We start from the raw sequence: 22,802 nt of genomic DNA on the forward strand, positions 1-22,802 counted from the left end.
ATTGAGAGGCGAGTCTGTAAGATGTACAGAAGGAGCTGAATGGAAAAGTACAAGATCTACTTTTACCCTCCATCTGCAATTCTAGAAGCACATTTCTAACATTTTTGATGCACAAAACATGTACTTCTAAGACTCCAATGTAATGCAAGTGTTTCTGAAGCTGATTTGTTAACTAAGCAGCTGTCTTGGCTCCTGCCCATCTCAGTTTATAGTATTAAGTTATGTTACATGTATCAGTCTGTACTGTACTAATACACTGACAAGGAACCTGTCAGCAGAAATTGACACAATAACCACTATCAGTATGTTGTCAAGCTGATTACCACATTTCACATCATGTTTCTTTCATGGGCCATCACTGTGGGATCATCCAGGAAATCATCTTTGATATGAGATGTAAAAATTAGTTGTAAGTCTGGGGCATGAGGAGTATAGCACTGAAGTCAATTTTTCCCCACCTGAGATCTCCCCATTTTCTGTGATTGATAATTTGTCGCACTTCTGGAGCGCTGGCTGTGATTCTGAACTCTCCCCCTTCATCTCACTTTAAAGTTGTTTTTCTGGATGATGCCACAACACTAGGCCAGGAAAGAGACATGAACTGAAATGTGTTTAGCTGTTTCACTACATAATAGAATTGGTTCATTAGGTGAGTTTCAGCTGACAGGATCCCTTTCATAGAATTGGTGTTAGTCTATTAACAATAGCAGAAGTCTACTGTTCATTAGTTGCTGATGTTGGCAACATAGACTTATAGAATTGAAATTTTAAAAATAGATGTTTTGTTCCCCAGGCATGCAGCACCCACCCTCTGCTGCATTAGTTGTTTTGTATGTTCTTGCCAACCCTTTAGGCAAAAGACACCAAAACATTCAGTTGATCCTCCTTTCCAATCTACCTTTGCTGAGGACTGGATAAGACGTTTTTTACACATTGGCTGTTTATTTGAAAAGGACCTCTCCTCACATTTTACTGGGACAACTCTTTGCATCCTTTAACCTTTTTAGATCATTCTTTATTAGAGCAGACACAATTGACATTGTGGAACACACAGGTTCATGAAATTAAATGCAAAAAATAACATATATCAAGATATGGCATACTATGTGAAATAAAATAGGAAATAACTAAGATAGCTGGAAAGTTAATAACAAAGTGGAGTATGAGGAAGGGAAAGAAGTTCACATTTATGAGCGAGAAAGAGTCAAATGTTCAGAATGATGGGGGGGGATGAGCCATCTGCAGAAAGGGGGTACTGGGAGAGGCAGTAGTGAGCCCAGGAGAAGGATAACAATGCATGGGTTTGTTTAAATGTCAGCCACAGGAGTGAGCAACTCCTGTGCAGTGGGAGTCTGCAGTCAGTTAGTCTGTGTAGGTTGGTGTGTTCACTGAACCAGTCAGAGATATGGGGATTCTAGAGGTTTTCCATAGCCTAAGAATAAGGGTGCGGGCATCAATGAACATAAATCCGATTAGAGAGCGTTTTGCTTTAGATATTGTGGTGGGTAGTAGAGCGCAAGAGAACTGCGGTGTCATTGGACAAGTAAATGGCTGGGAATCAGCATAGGGATACGGGCGGTCCCCTACTTAAGGACACCCGACTTACAGACAACCCATAGATACAGACAGACCCCTCTGACCTCTGGTGAAGCTTTCTGAATGCTTTACTATAGTCCCAGATTGCAATAATCAACTGTAAGGTGTCTGTAATGAAGCTTTATTGATAATCCTTGGTCTAGTTACAGCAAAAAATGTTTAAACTCCAATTGTCACTGGGGCCAAAAATTTTTTTGTCTGGATCTACAATTATAAAATATACAGTTTCGACTTACATACAAACCTCCGGACCCTATCTTGTATGTAACCCGGGGACTGCCTGTACTGGAAAATAAATCTGCTGATTGTTTGTTCCATGGTCATAGAGGGAAAAGAGAAGAGGACCTAGGAATGAGCCCTGAATAACCCCCACTGTGAAAGAAAGATGAGAAGAGAAAGATCCAGAAAAGGAGACTCTGAAAGTGCGGTCAGAGAGATAGGAAGAAAACCACGAGAGTGCACTGTCCTTTTAGGCCGATGGAGCAAAGCATCCTGAGGAGGAGCTGGTGGTCCACAGTATCAAATCTTTGGGTTAGCAGTGAGGTTGTCTTTGGAGACGTTCGTAAGAGCAGTTTCAGCTGAGTGTGCAGAACAAAAAACAGATTGTAGGGGGTCAAGGAGGGAGTTAGCTGAGAGATAATGGATTAGTCGCGAATAGACCAGGCGTTTGAGAAGTTTGGAGATGAAAGGGAGATTAGTTATTAGCACTGGATGGGTCCAGGGAAGGTTTGTAATGGGGTAACAACTGCTTGCTTGAAATAAGAGGGAACGACACCAGAAGAGAGAGGTTGAAAATTTTAGTGAGGTCAGAAGTGACTGCTGGGGAGTGAAACTGTGTGAGATGGGAGGGGATGGGGGTAACTGATACAGGTAGTGGGGCAAGCAGAGGAAAGGAGCCTGGACACTTCTTCCTCTGTGACTGGCTCAAAGGAAGAGCGCAAACAGGGTAAGGTAACCGAGGGAAGAGGATTTGTGAAGTGAGTGAGAAATTATTTCATTGCGAATACAATTAATTTTATCTCTTAAGTAGGTGGCCATATCTTCAACCCTAAGGTCTGGGACAGGTGGCTGCACCTTTGGTGTTAGTAAGGAGTGAAGAGTATCAAAGAGCCTTTTGTTGTTAGAGAGAGAGGATATTAGATTAGTAAAATAGACCTGTTTAAGTCTATTGAAAATTTTGGATAGAGAGTGGTGCCATCTGATCTAGGGTGCTTCTGACAGTATAATTATAATCGTTAGTAGCCAGATTTGTATAGGTGAAAGAGGAGATGGGGACAGTGAAGACTGCAAGGATTCTGTGAGTTAGCGAGTATCAATGGCACGTGGGTTCTGGAATAAACAATGGAAGAGTTGGTAAAATTAGATATTGAAGAAAGTCACGAGAAGACCAAGTCTTGGATGTTTCTCTCATCATGAGTGGGGTAATCAGTTAGTTGTGAAAGACCTAGAGAAGTAGTTAGTGCTGAGAGGCAGGAGGAAAAATGGGAGTGTTTAATAGGGATGATGATGGTTGGAATGTCGCAGGATAGAAAGTGAGAGGACCACAAGGCAAGGTGGTTAAGGAACTGGTACGGTGAGCCAGAAGGATGGTATATTACAGGCACAAAAAGAGAGAATGGACCGAAAAATCTGAGGGTGTGAACCTCAAAAGATGGGAAAGTAAGAGAGGGTACAGGAGGAATGACCTGGAAGGTGAAACGTGCAGAGAGCAGTATGCCTACCCATCCTCCCTGCTTATTTTCAGGTCTGGAGCAGTGAGAAAAGTGTAAGCTGCCATAAGCCAATGCCGCAAGTGAGGCGGAGTCATCCTGCTTGATCCATGTTTCAGTGATGGCCAGCAGGTCAAAGAAAGAGGTCATGAACAGATTCTAGTTTATTACACACGAGCGGGCATTCCATATGGTATATTTAAAAGGGAGATGTCCCTTGCAGCAAGCAGGAGGAGAAAGAGGAGATACAAAAGAAGCTTCAGAGATTTATAAGTTATTGCTTGCTTCACCACAGAACAGTGTGATAAGTTAGTATGGTTACATAATGGGGTGAGTGGTGTACAAAGGCGAGTGAAGAAGTGAGGCATTGATGTGGATAGTTGGTACTGGTGAATAGATGGACAGTAGGCAAGTAGCAAATGGAGAGAAAGCGGGCATTTTTTTGCCCTTTTACCTGTCTCCTGCCCTGTCTAACTGCAATGTATAACTGCAGCAGCATACTTATCAGAATATTATACTTAGCAGTATAGCAGTGATTGCAAACCTTTTAGAGACCGAGTGCCCAAACTACAACAAAGACCCGCTTATTTATCGCAAAGTGCCAACACAGAAATGTAATTTGTGATTTATACTCCCTTCTCTGTCACAGCTTTCATTGATACCAGCACCCTGAGGACACCAATAAAGCAGAAAATAGTCCCAGGTAGAGCTGTCACTTTAAAATAGCTCTGTGCACAGCAAGTCCTGGGCTGTCTGGGACTGCAGGAAGATACCTGGAGTCATCTCTGGTGATGGCCTGAGTGCCCATAGAAAGGGCTCTGAGTGCCACCTCTGGCACCAGTGCCATAGGTTAGCCATCACTGCAGTATAGTATGCTGTGAAAACAATCAAAGAATGCAAGCATCCTATACTACCATTAAATTTATACCCAAAGAAGATGAGACCATGCCCTCCTTTAGATCGTAAAACAATTAATTTAGGAGACTTCAAGTGGTAGTCCTATTTCAGGACTATGACAAAACGTTTTTCAGTATACTTTCTGTAGCAATTCTCTGCTTTCTGCCATTCTATAAGAAGCTTCTATGTTACTTCCAGTGGACAGAAATATGACCGTGGTCACACAGGTGCGCTGCTCGTTAGTATCAGAGAGTAATCAGAGCTGTGTGATATAACGAGCTGCGCACCTTTGTGACCACGGTCAGATTTCTATTAACTGGAAGTAAAGAATGAAGCTTTCTATACAGCTTTCACGACCCATGACATAATAGCACGTGACGAGTGGGCTGCGGGTGCATGGAAAGGTCTCACGGGCTGAGCCCTCTCCATAGTCTTTACTGCATATCAAGGGTGTTAATTCGCACATCGCCGCTAGCAAAGCTGCCGGCGGCTTAAAAAAGATGGCTACACATGGGCGCTGCAATCTTGCCGGGGATCCGTCAGCATGACAGCCTACGGTCTTCTACAGTAGTATGGCAGTGTATTGTAGGTTCAATTGGACAACCTAGGGTTAAAGTACCCTAAAGTAAAATTTATAATTAAAAAACCCTAAAAATTCAAATCACCCCCTTTCCCTAGAACTGATATATATATGAATAAACAGTGAAAATCACAAACGCATTGGGTATTGCCGCATCCGAAAATGCCCAATCTATCAAAATATAATAATGGGTTTTCACTGCATTTAACCCTGTAATGGAAAATAGCGATCAAAGTTGAAAATGGCACTTTTTTGCCATTTTGAAAAATAGAAATAAATCTATAAAATGTGATCAAAAAGTCGTACAGTCCTAAAAAATGGTAGCATTGAAAACTTCATCAGAAGTCGCAAAAAAAAGATACGACCCACAGCTCTGTACACCGAAGTATGAAAAAGTTATTAGAAAATGGCAAAATTAAAAAAAAATGTTCTACATAAGTTTTTAATTTTTGTAAATGTATGAAAACATTATAAAACCTATACAAATTTGGTATCCCCATGATCACACCGACCCAAAGAATATAGTAGAGATGTCATTTGTGTCGCACAGTGAAAGACGTAATTTCCAAGGCAACAAGAAAACGCTGCAAATGCGGTTTTTCACCACTTTCATTGCATTTTGAATTTTTTCCAGCTTCTCAGTACACGACATGGAAGAATAAATACCATCACTATGATGTGCAATTTGTTATGCAGAAAACAAGCCGTCACAGAGCTCTTTACATGTAAAAATACAACATTTTTTATTGTGGGGAGTGAAAAATAAAAATGAACAAACAAAAAAGGGTGAGGTCCGTAAAGGGTTAACACATGTGGATCAAGTTCTAAACAGAGTAAAACAAACTCATTGAAGGGTTCAGATGGACATTAAATCAGTTAGGACAGAATAGGGTCAAAAATTAGAATTAAAAGACACGTGCAATACAAAGGTAATTAACAGATATATACCATTGCCGAGGCTTAGAATAGATCAAAAGTCATACGGTTGAGAGATGCATTCAGCAAACAGAGATATTTACGTGTAGAAGAGAAGAAGACACCTTGAAATTTATATTCATTCAATGTTATGATCTGCTTTTCTTGGAGAAACATAAAGTTGATGAGTGCCAAAACATCAGTAAACTCCTAGGTCAGTGGTGGCGAACCTATGGCACGGGTGCCAGAGGTGGCACTCAGAGCCATTTCTGCTGGGCACTCAGACCATCACTCCAGTTCACCAAATAGGACCAAATCCACCAAATCTTCCTGCAATCCCAGGCAACTTAAGAGATGCTGCTCTCAGCGCTATTTTAACCGGTTCGCGACCGCGGTCGGGTCGTGCTGCATGGAGAGGGCTCACGGGCTGAGCCCTCTCCATAGCCGGTAAGTCTTTTGCTGCATATTGCAGCAAAGGCTTACCGGTAACACCCGCGATCGGTGCTAGCACCGATCGCGGGTGTTATCACAGCGATGGCTGCCGGCAGCTTCAAAAAGATAGCGGCGCATGGGCGCCTCCATCTTACCTGGGATCGCCACTCCCCGTGACGTCATCGGGGAGCGGCGATCCGTCTCCATGGTAGCCTCGGGTCTTCCGAAGACCCGAGGCTATTTCGTTTTAACCCCTTCATTACAATGTGCTGATAGCACATTGTAATGAATGAGGAGGAAAATCCCCATATACTGCCAGACTGTAGTATGGCAGTATATGATAGGATCGATCAGATAACCTAGGGTTAAAGTAAAGTAAATGGTAAAAATAAAAATAAAAAAAAGTTTAAAAAAAATTATAATAAAAAACCTAAAACTTCAAATCAACCCCCCTTTCCCTAGAACTGACATAAATATAAATAAACAGTAAAAATCATAAACACATTAGGTATAGATGCGTCCGAAAATGCCTGATCTATCAAAATATGATAGAAAAATATAAAAAATATTAAAAAAATAAAAAACCATCTATAAAAAGTGATCAAAAGGTCGTACAGTCCTAAAAATAAAAAAGTTATTAGCGCCAGAAGTTGGCAAAATCAAAAAAATTATTTTTGTACAGGAGGTTTTAATTTTTGTAAATGTATGAAAACATTATAAAACCTATACAAATTTGGTATCCCCTTAATCGTACCGACCCAAAGAATAAAGTAGATATGTCATTTGGGGCGCTCAGTGAAAGACGTAATATCCAAGCCCACAAGAAATTTGCGCAAATGTGTTTTTTCACCATTTTCACTGCATTTGGAATTTTTTTCCTGCTTCCGAGTACATGGCATGGAATATTTAATACCATTAATATGAAGTGCATTTTGTTCCGCAGAAAACAAGTCGTCACACAGCTCTTTATGTGTAAAAATAAAAAAGTTATAGATTTTTGGGGGAGTGAAAAACCAGGAAAGGGCCCGGTCCTTAACCAGTTAAAGTTGACACTTCATTGTCTGTTTGGAACTGCGGGAAAAGTGAGAAGGTGTTGACAGAGGTGCATTATCTTTAGAGGTTTTCATTATGGACCCAACATTCTTCCTCTACAGAGAGACCCTAGAGCAGTGATGGCGAACCTATGGCACGGGTGCCAGAGGCGGCACTCAGAGCCCTTTCTGTTGGCACCTGGGCCAGCACACCAGACAGGACTCAAAGAATCTTCCTGCAGTTCCAAGCAACTTAAAAGATGCAGCTTTCAGGCGTATTTTGATACCTCCTTCGCTACTTGGGACTGTGGGAAGAGGGAGAATGAGTAGACAGGGCTGAATTACCTTTGGAGGACCTCCTGCTGGCCCCACGATTCTCTGTGTACAGAGGGACACTGGAAAGAAGCTAAAATAATGTAAATTTTCCATCTTTATACTGTGTTGGTGTCCTCAGGAGGCCAATATGATTGAAAGTTGTTGAACAGGGAGCAATAAGTTACTGCTTTAATTTTTGGTTGGCACCTCGCGATAAATAAGGGGGTTTTGGGTTTGCTTTTTGGGCACTCGGCCACTAAAAGGTTCGCCATCACTGCCCTAGAGAGAAGCTACAACGAGAGTCTGAACTGTATTGGTTTCCTTAGGGGCTGATATGATTGAAAGATTTGGAAGAACAGGTAGTGATAAGTTACTGCTTAAAATGCCATGTTGGCACTTCACGGTAAATAAGTGGATTTTGGTTGTAGTTTCGGCACTTTAAACGGTTTGCCATCACTGTCCTAGGTCAATGCCATTTCAGCGTTATACTTTATTTTCCAATGTGCCGTACATGCACATAGTGGGATGATAATAAAGAATGCAAAGAGTTGCAGTTTTTTGATATATAGCTATAAGCATATGTGTGTGGTTTTCATCTTCATTTATCTTAATATTCTAATTGGTAATGTTATACAGTGTTCTTGGCTGAAAACTTTCCGGTTTCCATCTTTCCAGAAAGAGATCCTGCCATTACATTCAACCCTACCATCCTCCAACACTGATGGAGACCTCTGCAAATCTCCGATGATTAAAGATGGCATTGGTATCACTAATTCTTCGATGTCTGTGATTTCTACAGGTAACACCTCTGAGCTGTGCCTGCTGTATTATTAAGGAATATTACTGATTTATGGTGGGGTATATGATGTACATTGAATAAATGAATTGTCTTAAAAGTCAGTAAACTTGGACCAGGAACTCTATTCATACCCCAGATTTATCCCACTGATTAATTTTGAATGATACATGTAATTCATATCTTGTTTATACACCTTTGACAAAAGAAATAAACCAAGATCCAGCATCCATAAAACTTCATGCATCATTGGCTTATCCATAAAAAATACAAAAAGATATCACCACCTTTTCATGCTTTGTTTAATTACTCATCCATTGGTGTAGCGGATATCCATTCAAGGAGTTCGGTTCCTGTCAGTTTTGCCCAGGCCTTGTAGACTCACCAGCTCCACCAAACTGATTTGTTAAATTTAGGGGAAGAGTGGAGGGTGGCGGCCTGATCCTTTGCTTCTGGGAGGAGGCGGGGGAGCTTGACTGCGTAACTTGGCTCCCCTGCCTCCTTGACTGGGTAGCTGCTACCCCAGGGGATAAACAAAAGTTTTTTTCTCTTTCCATTAAAGGTCTCACGCAAATTAATCACACTAGAAACAATAGGACACATGTTATGTTAGTTATTTCTGCTGTTCTGCTCTGTCAAATGAGCATAAAAACAAAAAATGATAAAAGTGCTTGATCCAGGTCAGATCATATTGAAATATAATAAGATTTCATCAGAAAGTTGGCATTTGAAGGGACAATGGCCATATAATAATTTTTCTCAGGTTACAATGGCCATCTTGATATATTTTCTGACTGCATGTCTGCAAACAGTGTGTAGTGATGTGTTAATGTTCTTATGTTTAGTTTGTGTTTATGTGAACAAACATGGAAATTGTGGCCCTCACCTGGATAAGAAGAAGGTTTTCCAACTCCCAGACCATTTTGGCCCTGGTCCAGTGAACATCGTGCTGCAGCTGGCAGTACAAGCCTGCGTGGACTGCTCCCATCACTCTAAACTAGTGTTTGGCTTCATAAAGTCTGGTCATCATGGCGGAGAAGTTATAACAGGTATGCGTTAGTAGTTGTAGTAATTTGAGTGATGATCATTTTTGGATAAAGTTCTTATATGTTTGAGTCCCCTTTGATGTCTGCTATGAAGAATATTAACACAGGAGACTTAGGGTGGTCAGTTTACTGAATAAATATTAGCTATGCAGCAAACTATATTGCATCTTATGCATGTTTCAGTATATTGTGAGTTGTATTCTGCCAACTTGGATTTGGTCTTGGATCCCCTTGCTTTCTTTATTTTTACAGCGTCTTTTGATGGTGAGGTCCACTCTGTTCATCTTCCATCAGTCAACAGTGCATCATTTGTATTACGCTTCTTGGAGAAATTATGCCACAGCTTGCAGTGTGATAATCTTTTCAGTAGCCAGCCGTTCAGCCCGTACATGGGGGGAGCACAGAGCCCAGGAGATTATGACAGAACCAAAGCCTGTAAGAATCTCATACTTCTATTTCTCCTTTTTTTTTTTTTTTTCTTATGTGATTGTGCTGTTTTTGTTGTTGTTGTGCTAGCAAGGTGCATATGCTGCAGAAAAAAGTTGCAAATAGTTTATAGACCATACACTTTTGACCAGTCAGTGTAAGACCTCATGCACACAAATGGGCCCGAGGGCCCTTGTTTGTGGCCCTCTGTCATCAGGTGTGAGTGCCTCACATGCTGATGACAATAGAAAAAGACTCTCCTGTACCTGAGCCTGGAATAGGACCTATTCTACAATTGTATTGCAGTTATTTTCACCTTTTGCGCCACCTCCATGCCAGGTGGGCATGGAGGGGCATGCAGGGGATTATTCCTGGCAGTGGACTTTCAATGTCCTCTGAGTGAATTTATCCACAATACTTATTTACCTATCTTCTTCCACTGAAATCACCTCTGGCTTCTGCTGGGGGCAGAAAAATTCAGTCTTTGAATATCCACACAAAAAAAGTTTTAGAGAGTCTGATAAATGTGTGGGGTTATAAAATGTCAAGGTGCCAATATGACAGTGCTGCATCTAGTTGAAAAATGAAGACATTGGGACCATTTATTAAGTTGTGAAGAATAATAAAGTTGGATAATGTGATTTACTGTGGATTTGCAAAGGCTATACAGAAAGCACATGTGAGTTCTTCTCAGTTTTGCTCTCAAGTGTCGCTTTGTTCTTGTCCCTTTTACATAAACAATTCGTTTCCTCAAATTGTCATACCAATGACAAATAGTCTTTGGCAGATCATGGCTAGTTATCTACATATTGACTTTTATTTTTGTATTTCAACTTCTATTGAAAAGAGAATTATAATTCCTTTTAGGGATAGGATTTTCTTCGTAGCCCTTAAGGACACATCCACAGAAATGCATAGGCCTGTGGCTACACATGTCTTTTAATTTCTATAGCAGTTCTGTAAAATTGGCAGTCAATATAAGGAGCTGCTTGTAATACTGTTATTATAATGAAGTGATATTACGCAAGGAGCTAGCTTGACTGCCAGGTAAAATGTGAACCCCACGTTTTAGAAGGAACATCCTATAATAATAATTTATGTAGTTACCAATTGAGGCCTGCTTTTATAGAAGTGATTTCACTTGCATTCTCAAATTTGCATTTTGGAACTTGCAAAAGAAACTAATTGTTTAAAGTAAAAAAATTATATAAATTATGAACTTTGTTTTCATAAAGCTAAAGAAGACATGTTGGACAGGAACAAGAGAATTCTCCAAGAGTCCCCACCTTATACAGCTCCACTTTCTCCAAAGTTACCCAGGCCAGATGTTCATCCTTCAGAAGGTATTGGCTCATGACTGTCAATGTGTAATGCAATGTGTAATTAATCAAATTTATGATTTCTTACCTCACAAAGTGTATTTATTAAAAAAAAGGCATAGTTTTTCCATACTCTATTTCTGTAGGTACCAACCCCAAAGGGGGAAGAGGAAGGGTCATTCTATGATTGGCACAAATGGCTGAGTTCTGTAGAACATATTTGCTTACCTGTTCAATTCCCCTTTACCCCCAAGAGGTGCACATAGTTGGCTTTCTGTTCACAGTGGCTACAAAATGGGAGCTTGGTCCACCCTGGATATAAGTAAAGGTTACAGAGGTTTGACCCATGTTCCGTTGATTTTTATTAACTTTTTTTAATACAACCTACTCCAGCACAACCCACTACAACTAGATAGCCGAGTTATTATCCCAACCCACTACGCATAGCCGAGTTATTATCCCAACCCATGATTTCCTGATTTTCTTTAGTTTAAAGGGAAGTTTACTAGGACTGCTCCATACATTTCTCAGATGACCATACCCTTTAGTACCTGCCCACTGACTATTTTCACAATTATCATGTAGCAACCAGAGAGAAGTAATTTTTAACCATTTTTTTTAAGTTTTACGTTTTGTTTTTTTTTGTTTTAACCATTTCTCATTGACATAAAGCATCAAGCAAGGGCTAAAAAGTGGATCATCATTTTTTTTCACAGATTTAAAGCCTCATATTATTCTGACAACCTGTCGTACAGCTTCTGCTGCTGCTACACAAAATGTGCAAATATGTTTTCCAGGTGGTGTAAGGAAAACATTGCCTCTTTTGCTACCTTGTAAAGCAGCCCCTGTTTATCTATTAAGATAGTTGGGAAAAACGGACCAAAAACAGACCAAAAATGTCATGTGTGGCATCACCGTAAATTGGCAAAGTCTCCATAAGGAGATCTCTTACTTCCTGTTGCTACATTAAGTTTAAGTGTGGTCTAATCTTGAATGCAATAAATCGATTATAGTTATGCTTCTTCTCCAACAGCTGAAACCCTGCCAATGCAAGAGAATGAAGCTCCAAAAGATCACAAATATTCGGAGGAATCCATGGATTCAGCACTCAACGCCGTCAATCCACCTAACTCCTCGCCGCGCAACACTGCCGAGTACAGATCAGCCGGCAACACACCAGTATTTTACAGGGCCTCTCTTCAGCCCATGACTCCTACCTCAAACACCACTCCTTTGGTACGTAGATCATCCTCAAGCTCAGCAGGAAACAGCTGCTACTATGAAACTGGCAGAAGCCGGATGCACAGGAGAATAGAAGGTAAACATAGAAAATCTCATTCACTCTGTATGACAAGTATTTCTACTGTCCTCAAAATTGTAAGCAAAAAATTCCTTTCTAACAGAGTCTGAAGAAACTTGTGGTGTAAAGTGTCTTTTAATAGCTTAACAATGTAAAATAACACACAGCTCTCCATACAGTACTCAGTTCAGATTGAGAGGTAGGTAGTGGTGAATTAGATGTGCTCACCTTGTACAGTTGTGCAAGTTTAGGCAGAACTCTAGTTATGGTGAAAATGGAGGCTGCAGCTACTTTCTGTGATCCCTTTGATAGGTCCTCTTTAAATAATGTGTTCCTTTAAAGCAGTGGTTCTCAACCTGTGGGTCGTGACCCCGGCAAGGGTCAAACGATCAAAACACAGGGGTCGCCTAAAGCTCTCGGAAAATATATATTTCAGATGGCTTTAGCCACTGAGAAGTCGCGCTACCGTCTTCAGCAGTGCTATTTTTAATAAGAGGCGGTAAAATTACACATTTCTTCCTCTCCAATTTAAGTCAATGGGAGGCTGCAGCAGATTCCACTCAAATATAGAATATATATAATATAATATAGAAATAATTTTTTGGTTTGGGGTCACCACAACATGAGGAACTGTATTGCGGGGTCACAGCATTGGAAAGGTTGAGAACCACAACTTTAAAGTACAACTGTGAAGTATAAAAACTTTTGTCTAACTCTGCACTAAGCAAAAATAAGCAATTTTTTTTATTTACTATAATTTGTTATCTGCAGCTGTTTAGGCCTGAAGTCACTAGCATCTGACTCATCACATGCTTCAGGTCCCCCACTTACAAACATGCTGTCTTGCATCATTTGAAAGTACTTGGTGTGATGGCAAAGGACCTTCAGTTGTATCACATGCTTCAGATCAGCCAATTATATACTTGGTGTCCTGATTTGGCTTCATTGCCCTGGGCTGATGATACAACCTGGAAGTGCGCACCCATATCAGGAATAGCTGGATCTGGATCTAATGTTAAATATACCAGATACTTCTGAGGGTAGGAAGAAGCCAGCAGCATGATAGAGGTATATTTGGAATTTTTATCAAAGGCTTTCTCCAACTCTGCTTACATTATTTTTTTGTCAATAACTTTACAGTTACGGTTCAATTATTCATTTCCCAGGGAAAAAGAAGTGTTTTTCTCCTTTGTTTTGCAACTATGGTACAGAATAGAGAGGCATTGTGTAAATGGAGGGAAACCACAGGTTACTTCTATACAACAAGTAAAGTACAGAGAAGTATTACTCTTTTGCCAAAAACAGTAAAGTCAAAAACTTAAATCTGTGTTTTTTTGGTTTAGCAGCAAGTTCAACCACAGGGCTGGACCCTGCTTCTTCTGAGCGGGAGTCCTCAAGAACACAAAGTAAAGATCCATCTTCCTGGTCAGTGGATGATGTTATACGCTTTGTTAAGGAAGCAGATCCCCACACATTGGCCCCTCATGCTGAACTCTTTCGGAAACATGTAAGTGAAGTTATAGATGTAAAATCAAAAGTTTTTCATAGGCTTGATTTCTTATGCATGTAGCCATTAGCACTGTGTTCTAGGTGTTGCATTATCAAGACTTTTATGGCCTACTATGGTGTGTGACATCTCCTCTATATTTTGGTTTTCTAACGCAGGATGTAAAGGGTACCATTTAATATTTGGGTGAACTTATTTTCTACATTAAATATGCATTGGTTTTGGAAACAGGAAGTTCATCTTCTAAACAGTAACATTCTCGAGTCACACAGGGTTAAATATCAGAGCCTATCCCAGGAACAAAAAGTCACTGACTTGGAAAAACCTTGTTGAGCCCCTATTTCAGTTTAAAGTGTTCCATATAATACTACATTTCCAATGCAGCAGAAAATATGCTGGATTTACTACAAAGAAAGCTGACCCATAGTCGGCAATGGATCAGTAGGCAGCTTAGATTGCACTTTACAGATTTCATGGACCAAATACTGCCAGGGACTGAACTGCAGCCATTGCTGAACTGTGCACATTATAACAGTAATGCGATGTTATTGCGAGGCTTTGAGACTTCAGATCCTTGCATCATATATGGCTGTCTTATACCTGGGAACAGTTTTTCAACAATGAAATCTGTTCACACGCTCGGAGATTCACCAATCAAGCATGTTGGAATGTTTTTAGCCAAAGTCTGTGGTCAATCAGACAATGGGGCACCTTTACTTACCCAGCTTGGAGTTCACGAGGTACGGAGTGTCCGACAATCTGGCACTCTGCGACGATTCACTATTGTGCGCCCGATATTGTGCATGTGCCGCTTTCTCGCTCAGGTCTGCTGGCCAACACCTTCTTCCTCCCGGTGTATGTAATTGCATTGCCTTGCGGCACAATTTGAATCTTAACCTCTTAATGACCGTCTTATCGGCTTTTTACGGCGGTCATTAAGGGTACTTCTTCTGACCAACGCTTTTCTACGGCACAGAGTCAGAAGAAGATTCCGGGACATCGAGTCCTGCAAGTGCCGGTGTCGGGCTGTGATATCACAGCCCAGACCCTGCACTAACACCTGGGATCGGAAAAACTCAGATCCTGGGAGTTTAACCCCTTACACGCAGCGGTCAAGCATGACCGCGGCGTGTAAGTATCCACACCGTGGATCGGGCCCCCCCGGTGTGCTTACCGGGGGATCCAATCCCTCCTGCTGCAGCCTTGGGTTCCGACGTGTGACCCGAGGCTGTCGGCTCCTCTCTGTGCCGGGTTCCGCCTCCTGGCAGGACCCGGCTGTAAGTAACTGAGCATGCTCAGCATGCTCAGTTACTTACACTATACACTGCAATACAAGGGTATTGCAGTGTAAAGGCTTGAACAAGCGATCGGATGATCACTTGTTCAAGCCAAGAAGTAGAAAATGTAAAAAAGTTAAAAGGAAAAAAAAAAAAGATTTAGTCATTTTGTAATATCATTAAATAAATAAATAAAATAAAGGTCCCATAATCTCCCCAGTTACACACAAAATGCAAATTAAATATATAAAACACAAAAACACGTACATATTTGGTATCACCGCATCCATATCAATCTGTACAATAAATCTAAATCAATATTGAACCCGCTTGAACCTGTAATATACAATTTTCCATTAAACACCATCACTAAAAATGTTCTAAAAAGTGATCAAAAAAAGTTACATTCCCTATTATGATACGACTAAAAAGAACAATTCTTTTCGCAAAAAATAAGCCCTCAACCAGATCTGACAACAGAAAAATACAGAAGTTATGGCCCTGAAAAGCAGGTTACCACTACATAGGGGGTATCGGTACACTCGGGAGGAATTGGGCATCAAGCGTTGCAGTGCGTTTCATCATTCAAGTTATTCTGAAACTGTCAGTTTTGGCCTAAATAAATGTATTTTCCAAAAAATTCTAAAGTTTCTAAATCGCAGGTCCATATTGTTTTAACCCATGTGAAACACTTAAAGGGTTAATAGACTTAATAGAAGTTGTTTTACACATGTTGAGGGGAGAAGTTTCTATAGTGGGTTCATTTATGGGGTGTTACTATTATTTAGGCCTTTCAAAGTCACTTGGAATTTGAGTTGTCCCTTAAAGTGTGAGTTTTTGCAATTTTCATGAAAATGAGAAAAATGGCACCTAAAGTTCTGCGCCTCATAACATCCTAGAAAAGTGAGAGGAAGCATAAAATATCATCTCAGCATAAAGCAGACATTCCATAAATGTTAATTATCATGCTTTTTGGGTAGTTTTACTTCCTGTCTGGAAAGCAGAACCTTTCAAACTTGGAAAATGTAGAATTTTTACAAACTTTTGCCAAATTTTCACTTTTTTTCAGAACGATACGCAAAACTTATCACTTAAATTTTATAACTAATATGAAGTACAATGTGTTACGAGAAAACATTCTCAAAATCACACAGATATGTTAAAGTGTTCCGAAGTTATAACCAATTATCGTGAGACATGTCAGATTTGAAAAATCGAGTCTGGTCATTGAGCTGAAAACTAGTGTCGGTGATAAGGGGTTAAATCCCACGCTCAGTGAATACAGTAAAGTTTTTTGATATATTAGAATCTGTCTTACAGAAATGTACTTGTACTAAGATGTGCAAATAAATTGGCCCTTGTGGGTGTGTGGAGCCTTCTCAGCTGGTCACATGCCCTCGTACAATTTCAATCTTCTCTCTGCTATATGTTAACTGAAGGGGAGATTGGCATATAGCCCATACCTTGTGGGTGAGCTCTAGTCTGCATTATTTAGTGAGTGAAATGCATTCAATTTTCTTTGCTAATAATCCAAAAATATCCACATTCATCAATATATTAAAATTTTTTATGCATTTTACTTCACAATTGTGTCTCACAGTGAGTCACCGTTATGACCCAGTTGTGCGCTGCACCATGTGTGGGTGGCATAAAGATTGAAAAAAGGTCTTTAGGAATATCTACAGATGTCAGAAATGTATTAACTTCATCATTGACGCCAATAAATTTACCACAGATGACCAGCAGCGTTGCCTCTCATAGTAGATCACTTATATGATGTCATTTTATGTGACAATTTATTCTGCTCTCATTTTTCTTTTCCCCACAGGAGATTGATGGACCTGCTTTTTTGTTACTTCGGAGCGACATGATAATGAAATATATGGGATTGAAACTCGGCCCAACCTTGAAACTATGTTATCATATTGAAAGACTGAAGCAAGGGAAGTATTAGGAACGTGGGCATAAGTGACACTAATGGATTTACCTCAGAGCAGAATCTACCCTTCTGCACAGGAGCTTGCAGCAGCTAGAATATACCTCCTCTGTAAAATAATGCAGACATTAAATATGTAAAGTATTTTTCTGGAAACCTCAATATTTCTGGTTTTTCACGTCTGTGGTGCTTGTAGGTGGCAAACGAGTAACAAATCCATGCAAACTTACTGTTTCATTTTAAGCAAAAGGCCGTTTCCCAAAGCAGTTTCTAGTAAAAAAAAGAATGAAGACACCTGTTATGTATAGATTAACATTAAGTCAGATCTATAGGGACATAAGCAGCTCCCCTTTATATCAAATGGTGTGGACCACATAGTGATGCCATGCAGGTAATCGTAGTATCACTTTTTATGTTAGGATTTTCTATTTTTGTATCAATTTCTGATGACCATTGGAAGGGAATCTTAATGTAAAGTATTGCTTGTTTGAATTCTGTGCGATACCACAGACCAAGAAGAATGATCACATAAATGATGACTGTTACCGCTGGAATTCCCTGATGGACATATCCTTTGGGAATTCATTTGAGAGCTGACCATTTATTAAGAATCCCAAAAAACTTCTTTCTGCCAGCATATTTTTTCCTATTAATATTACTAAACCAAAAAAGGCAAAATAGTGTTATAACTTTTTTTTATTTTAAACAGCTTTGTGTTTTACTCTATATGCAAAATACACCATAATGGATAGTCAATATTGAAGGTATGCTTCTGCAGATCTTATAGTGTAGAGCAGGAGTTCTGACCTCACATAATACTTGCAAGTAGTTTTGTGGGTCTTTTCTGCCATTTACGTGCATGATGCAGGTCTGCTAGCAACCTGCTTCATGAAAGTAACAAGAAGTACATCACCTTGTTAAGAATCACAGTCTTTGATTGTTTCAGTCGTCCTCAGTGTTTCACTCTGCTTTTGCAGTTTATGTCAATGTGTTCAAAGATATATGTTGCTAGATTTAGTATACCTAATATATATGTTAAGAGATATTTATATATATACTATCCCAGTACATATGTCAAACATGCTCTGCAGTAGTGGCATAAACCCCTATTTTATTACTTCAGCATACCTTCTTTAATAGGGAGGTTTAGGGTACATTAATATCCCATTTATAAAAATAATGTATACGTTCAGCGTATACGCCAGGAAAGCTTCCAGAAATGAGGTTGGAAAGAGACAGCTGCTTAGAGAGTGGCGTATAAGCTCAGCGGTGGACATGAGTCAATATGGGACCTGATTGAAGTTGTCCCCCTCCACCTTGTTAAAATCTAAGGAATTGGTGTCAAAAGTTTGTGCTGGTTTGTGCGGCAGAAATTTTTACTGGTGCCTCTATGGTTTTTAAGAGATTAATAAAATCAAACATTAACCGAATCAGACATTTGTGCCGGTATCGTTTTTAAGGTATGTTTAGGTGTTTACCTAAGTTTAGGTGTTTAGGATGAACTGCTTAAAAAAAAAAAAAAAAAACCTAGTGACGCTTCTCTGGTTTGATCACCAGGGGGAGCTAGCAAACACATTGTACTTTGGAAGGAATGAACTCTGATGACCTCTCGAAAAAATGATCAATACATTAAAAAACGTTAGCGGCACAAACAAAAATTTTAGCTGCACATTGATTCTGTTAATGTGGGGAGGGGGGGCTGGTTGACCTTTTGAACTTTTCAAATTAGTTAATATCTTCAAAACAAAAGCAGCACAAACAAAAATTTGAGCAGCACAAACGCAGAAGAATTGATTGGCACCAGTTTTGTTTGATTTGGGTAATGTGGGGGGGCTGGTTGGCCTCTGATGACCTCAGGAAACTTTTATTAATATCTTCAAACGATAGCGGCACAAATGAAAATTTCTGCTGCACAAACATAACACAAACATTTGACACCAATTTTGTTAGATTTGAACAAGGGGCAACTTCACTCAGGTCAATGAGGGACCAATGCAATTGCAGTGCATCCACCCCCAGCCTCTGCTGAGCGAGGAGGACTCATGTACAAGGTACCAACAAATCACTGGCTACTATTGATGTTCGCACCTCCTCCTTCCTCTTTCAGGGAGGAAGGCTGGAATAGGAGGACAGCTGCCCTCCTTTGTAAAGATACTTCGGAAATCTTCCCGATCAGCAGAGGGAAAAACTGAGATGTGAATGTAACCTAAACAGCTTGTTTATCTGTTATCAGAAGCTATTGTGAAGTAGTTGAACTAGCCTTGCTCTACATCAGATTGGTAACTTGTATGTATTTATACACTACAGCTACCACACTACTCAAGGCAAAAAGATTATATAATAGCCCTATCGACTAAGGTGGTCAGCAGTGATTCTTTTTACATATCTCTTATGTCGTGTATTTTGCCTGACTCCCTTAAAATCATGCATTGCTGGTAGTTTTTTTTCGTTACACCGGAGAAGTGTATCCCCTCACATAATCATAGAATACCATAGTTCCTATAGTTCATATGAAGTGAAATGCATAAAGATGTCTTTTTTAGAGTAGTGCAGCCCCCTCTTATTATGGAAAGCTATTTTTTTTTTTACTTTTCATGAATACATATGGTCTTGTATTATGGCATTTGCTTTTTGCACCACCGAGTGGATGTATTCTTTCGCCTATGTTATGTTTATGGAGCTGCTAAGAACATTTTTCTTCATCTCAACCAATTACATTTTGTGTAGCAATAAATTGTACAGTCAACATACCCCAGACATACAGTACCTTTTGTACTGTGAATTGTTGATGCGTTCAGTGTTCCCTGTTCTATGCAATATGTTATGGTGTCTGTATGTATACCCTATGTATATTGTACATGTTATGCATAGCGGCCTATGTTTAATTTCTGTTCAGCCTTATGGCTAGTTATCAGCTCGGTGTAAAGGACAATGCCATCTTGCCAGCCATCGGAGCACCGTGGGCTTTGTGTTGCTGCCAACAGTTTTCTAGATCAGGGACAAGAATGTGCACTGCATCTCCACAGAACAATGAATGTATGTAATAGTGCAGCTAGGGACGGGACTATTTCTTACAGGAATCTGCAGTGCTAATTTTTAGTCAACTTCCTACTGCCTTTTGTAATTGTATATACAAGTCATATAATGTATATGTAAAAAGGAAAAGTTGATGTGTATTTTCTACAGCGGCTTGCATAGGAAGACTTCAGTCATTTCTCAGGTTCCAGCAGATGTGTATTGTAATGTTCTGAAGAGCACCATTGTCCAAAATGTTTTTTTATTAAGCGTTTTAATATAAATTGATGTTTTGTTAAGCAGAAGAATTCTTTCTTTTTTTTCCTTCCTCGAGCAGCATGAAGGTCCTTGTATGTTGGCCAGCTGAGCCTTGTGCTGGTGATAGGTGTTACACACAAATGGAGAATCATTCCTGGCTACTATGATGTGCCCATAGAGTAGATAGACTAATCCACAGCAAAAATATGCAGACATATCCTGAGAACAAAAGAAGCTTTGTGAAGAGATCCAAGCAGCTATTAAAACTATATAAAAAACAAAAATACACAAAATCTTTATTTCATTTGATGTTTCCAACCACATTTAAAAAAATTCAGAAGTGAACAGTCAGAAAAGCTTTTATTGTGGACATGATTTTTAAACCAAGGACATCTAAAAAAAAGATATCCCATGTATATTGCATCTTCAGTGTAAAAGATGCGCGGCATAATAATGTAGCAGCAGGATTTACCACAGCCTCATAGAGGTGTGTTATGTTTACAAAAGCTAATGTATGCGTTTTGTCCTGAGAGTTGCTCTCCTTTTGGGATGCCATTTCTTCAGTATTCATTATATCTCTGAGTACAACTTTACTTTACAAAATTACTATTACTATTATTATTGGAACAGAAAAAATTACAGGTAACCGATCACCCAATTTAGGGCCCCTAAACCAGCACTATGCCGCTACGCTTCTTTATTGATATCAGTCCCATCAGTGGCTGTGTTCTTGTGTGCATGCAGCAGGAGTTCTTGCACTTTTAGAAGAACAAAACTACATTTCTAAAGAACACAGCAACCGATGGTAATAGGGGGTCAATAGGTTTCAAGCCACAAACCCCAGCAGGAAACGGACTTGAGCCCCAAACCTGGTGACAAATCCTCTTTAAAGGACATCTACCACCAGGATGAAGGATTTCTAAGCCTAGCACACTGACATACTGGTGTCTACCCCCTCTGGCAGGATCTGCTTTTCTTTTAGCTTTGTATGCCTTGGTTTTTACAAAAAAGGGATTTTTAAAATTATGCAAATTAGCTTGAAGAGTTCTAGGCTCCATAGGTTTTAATGGAGCCCCTCTGGGTCATTTGCATAATGTTTAAAGCCCTTTATCAGTAAAAACGTTGCATTTTTTTGTTTTTTTTTTCCTTCTTAAAAGCAAGGGCATAGGAAACTTAAAGAAGAGCAGATGCCTCCAGTGGGGGGTGCACACCAGTATGTCAGTGTGCTTGGTTTACAATACTTCATCCTGATGGTAGATCCTTATTTTTTGGAAGTCATCTAAGGCTCTGTCAGTTCATTGACACTTCAGGACATTCTAACCAATCAGTGGTTTCACTGGGCCCCGGTGACATCAGGTTTGTTTGTTTTATTTTTGTTTTTTTACATCACCAAGGCTTGCTTGCATGAGCACTGGTTGGCCACAGAGGTCCTATGTCCAGCAATACTTGAAGCCCAGTCATGGAGTGTCAAAGAGCCAACCAAAGGTCACAATGCAGTAAGAGGGAGCTGGAGCAGAAAAACTACAATTAATTTTGTTTATTTTTAGCTGGTCTCTGCCCAAGCACCCCATTGGTTTTCTGGGAAGAAAATAAAAATCAATGACTATAATGAGACCTCTCAGTTTTGTGAGACTGTCTAGTCTGGAAGCTACCACATCTACCAGGGCATCAATGCCTTGGTCAAAATAATGCAAAAGAAGTGGCTAAATTAATAATTTAAGTTGTCTTTTTCATCATCTCATTGGTAATGGCATCACTTGGAGTCCGCGCACAAATCTTTCATGTCATTAAACTGCTCATCATATGTTAAACCTCAATTATTTTGGATGTAATAAATTGGTTGTTTTATGATTTTTTTTCTTAGAGGACAGCTGCTGTTACCGAATGCATTCTGTGTTTTGGGTCTTTTTCATCAGTCATGCATTTTTCATACTTGGGTTTTCTGACATATACTGTTAACATTTAGTTTGTGTACGGCTAAAGCTCCTTTTTGATTATTGTTTTGTGCCAAAGAAAAAGCAAACATACTGTAACATTCTGAGGTTGCATGATAAAATAAACTAAAACCAGTAGAGGGGGGGGGGGGGGACTATTTTTAGGCTTCAGTAAGTAATGCTGCTTTACTGGATACTAAACTACTTTCATTCTTGTCTTTTGTAACTGAAGAGCATGTTACATTGTGATAAAATATTCAAGAAATCTACGGTCAAGTGCCATTTATTATTGGTGACAGCTACTCTACTCTTCATCTAATGAATGAAAGGTTCTCAATGTTCTCTGCTTATCACTGAACAGTAAGAGCTTATTAGGAATTAGGAAATGGTCCCACAAATATAAATCACTTTACAGAAATTTAAATCCTTCAGATTTCGGCTATAGTTTAGTTTTGTAGTCGACACTTCTGCAAGGCGAAGTACAGACACAATGAAAAGTATAAATGGTGGTAC

The 22,802-nt window shown here is 39.7% G+C and overlaps 1 protein-coding gene across 5 annotated transcripts in view; it reads left to right on the forward strand.

Moving 5' to 3' along the window:
* The window catches only part of SCML2 (Scm polycomb group protein like 2), an 80,266-nt gene extending 59,435 nt beyond the window's left edge, over window positions 1-20,831 (forward strand). For 4 of the 5 annotated variants that reach the window (XM_072136304.1, XM_072136303.1, XM_072136305.1 and 1 more), the window contains 7 exons: window positions 8,151-8,274; window positions 9,117-9,320; window positions 9,570-9,752; window positions 10,979-11,086; window positions 12,096-12,380; window positions 13,706-13,869; window positions 16,975-20,831. In XM_072136304.1, the coding sequence (XP_071992405.1) occupies window positions 8,151-8,274; window positions 9,117-9,320; window positions 9,570-9,752; window positions 10,979-11,086; window positions 12,096-12,380; window positions 13,706-13,869; window positions 16,975-17,100 (1,194 nt within the window). In that variant the 3' untranslated portion in view covers window positions 17,101-20,831. The remainder of the gene's footprint in view (window positions 1-8,150; window positions 8,275-9,116; window positions 9,321-9,569; window positions 9,753-10,978; window positions 11,087-12,095; window positions 12,381-13,705; window positions 13,870-16,974) is intronic. The other variant, XM_072136306.1, reaches the window with a different exon arrangement.
* The last annotated feature ends 1,971 nt before the right edge of the window (window positions 20,832-22,802 follow it).

This window comes from Engystomops pustulosus, chromosome 2, assembly GCF_040894005.1.
Source record: "Engystomops pustulosus chromosome 2, aEngPut4.maternal, whole genome shotgun sequence".
NCBI lineage: Eukaryota > Metazoa > Chordata > Amphibia > Anura > Leptodactylidae > Engystomops > Engystomops pustulosus.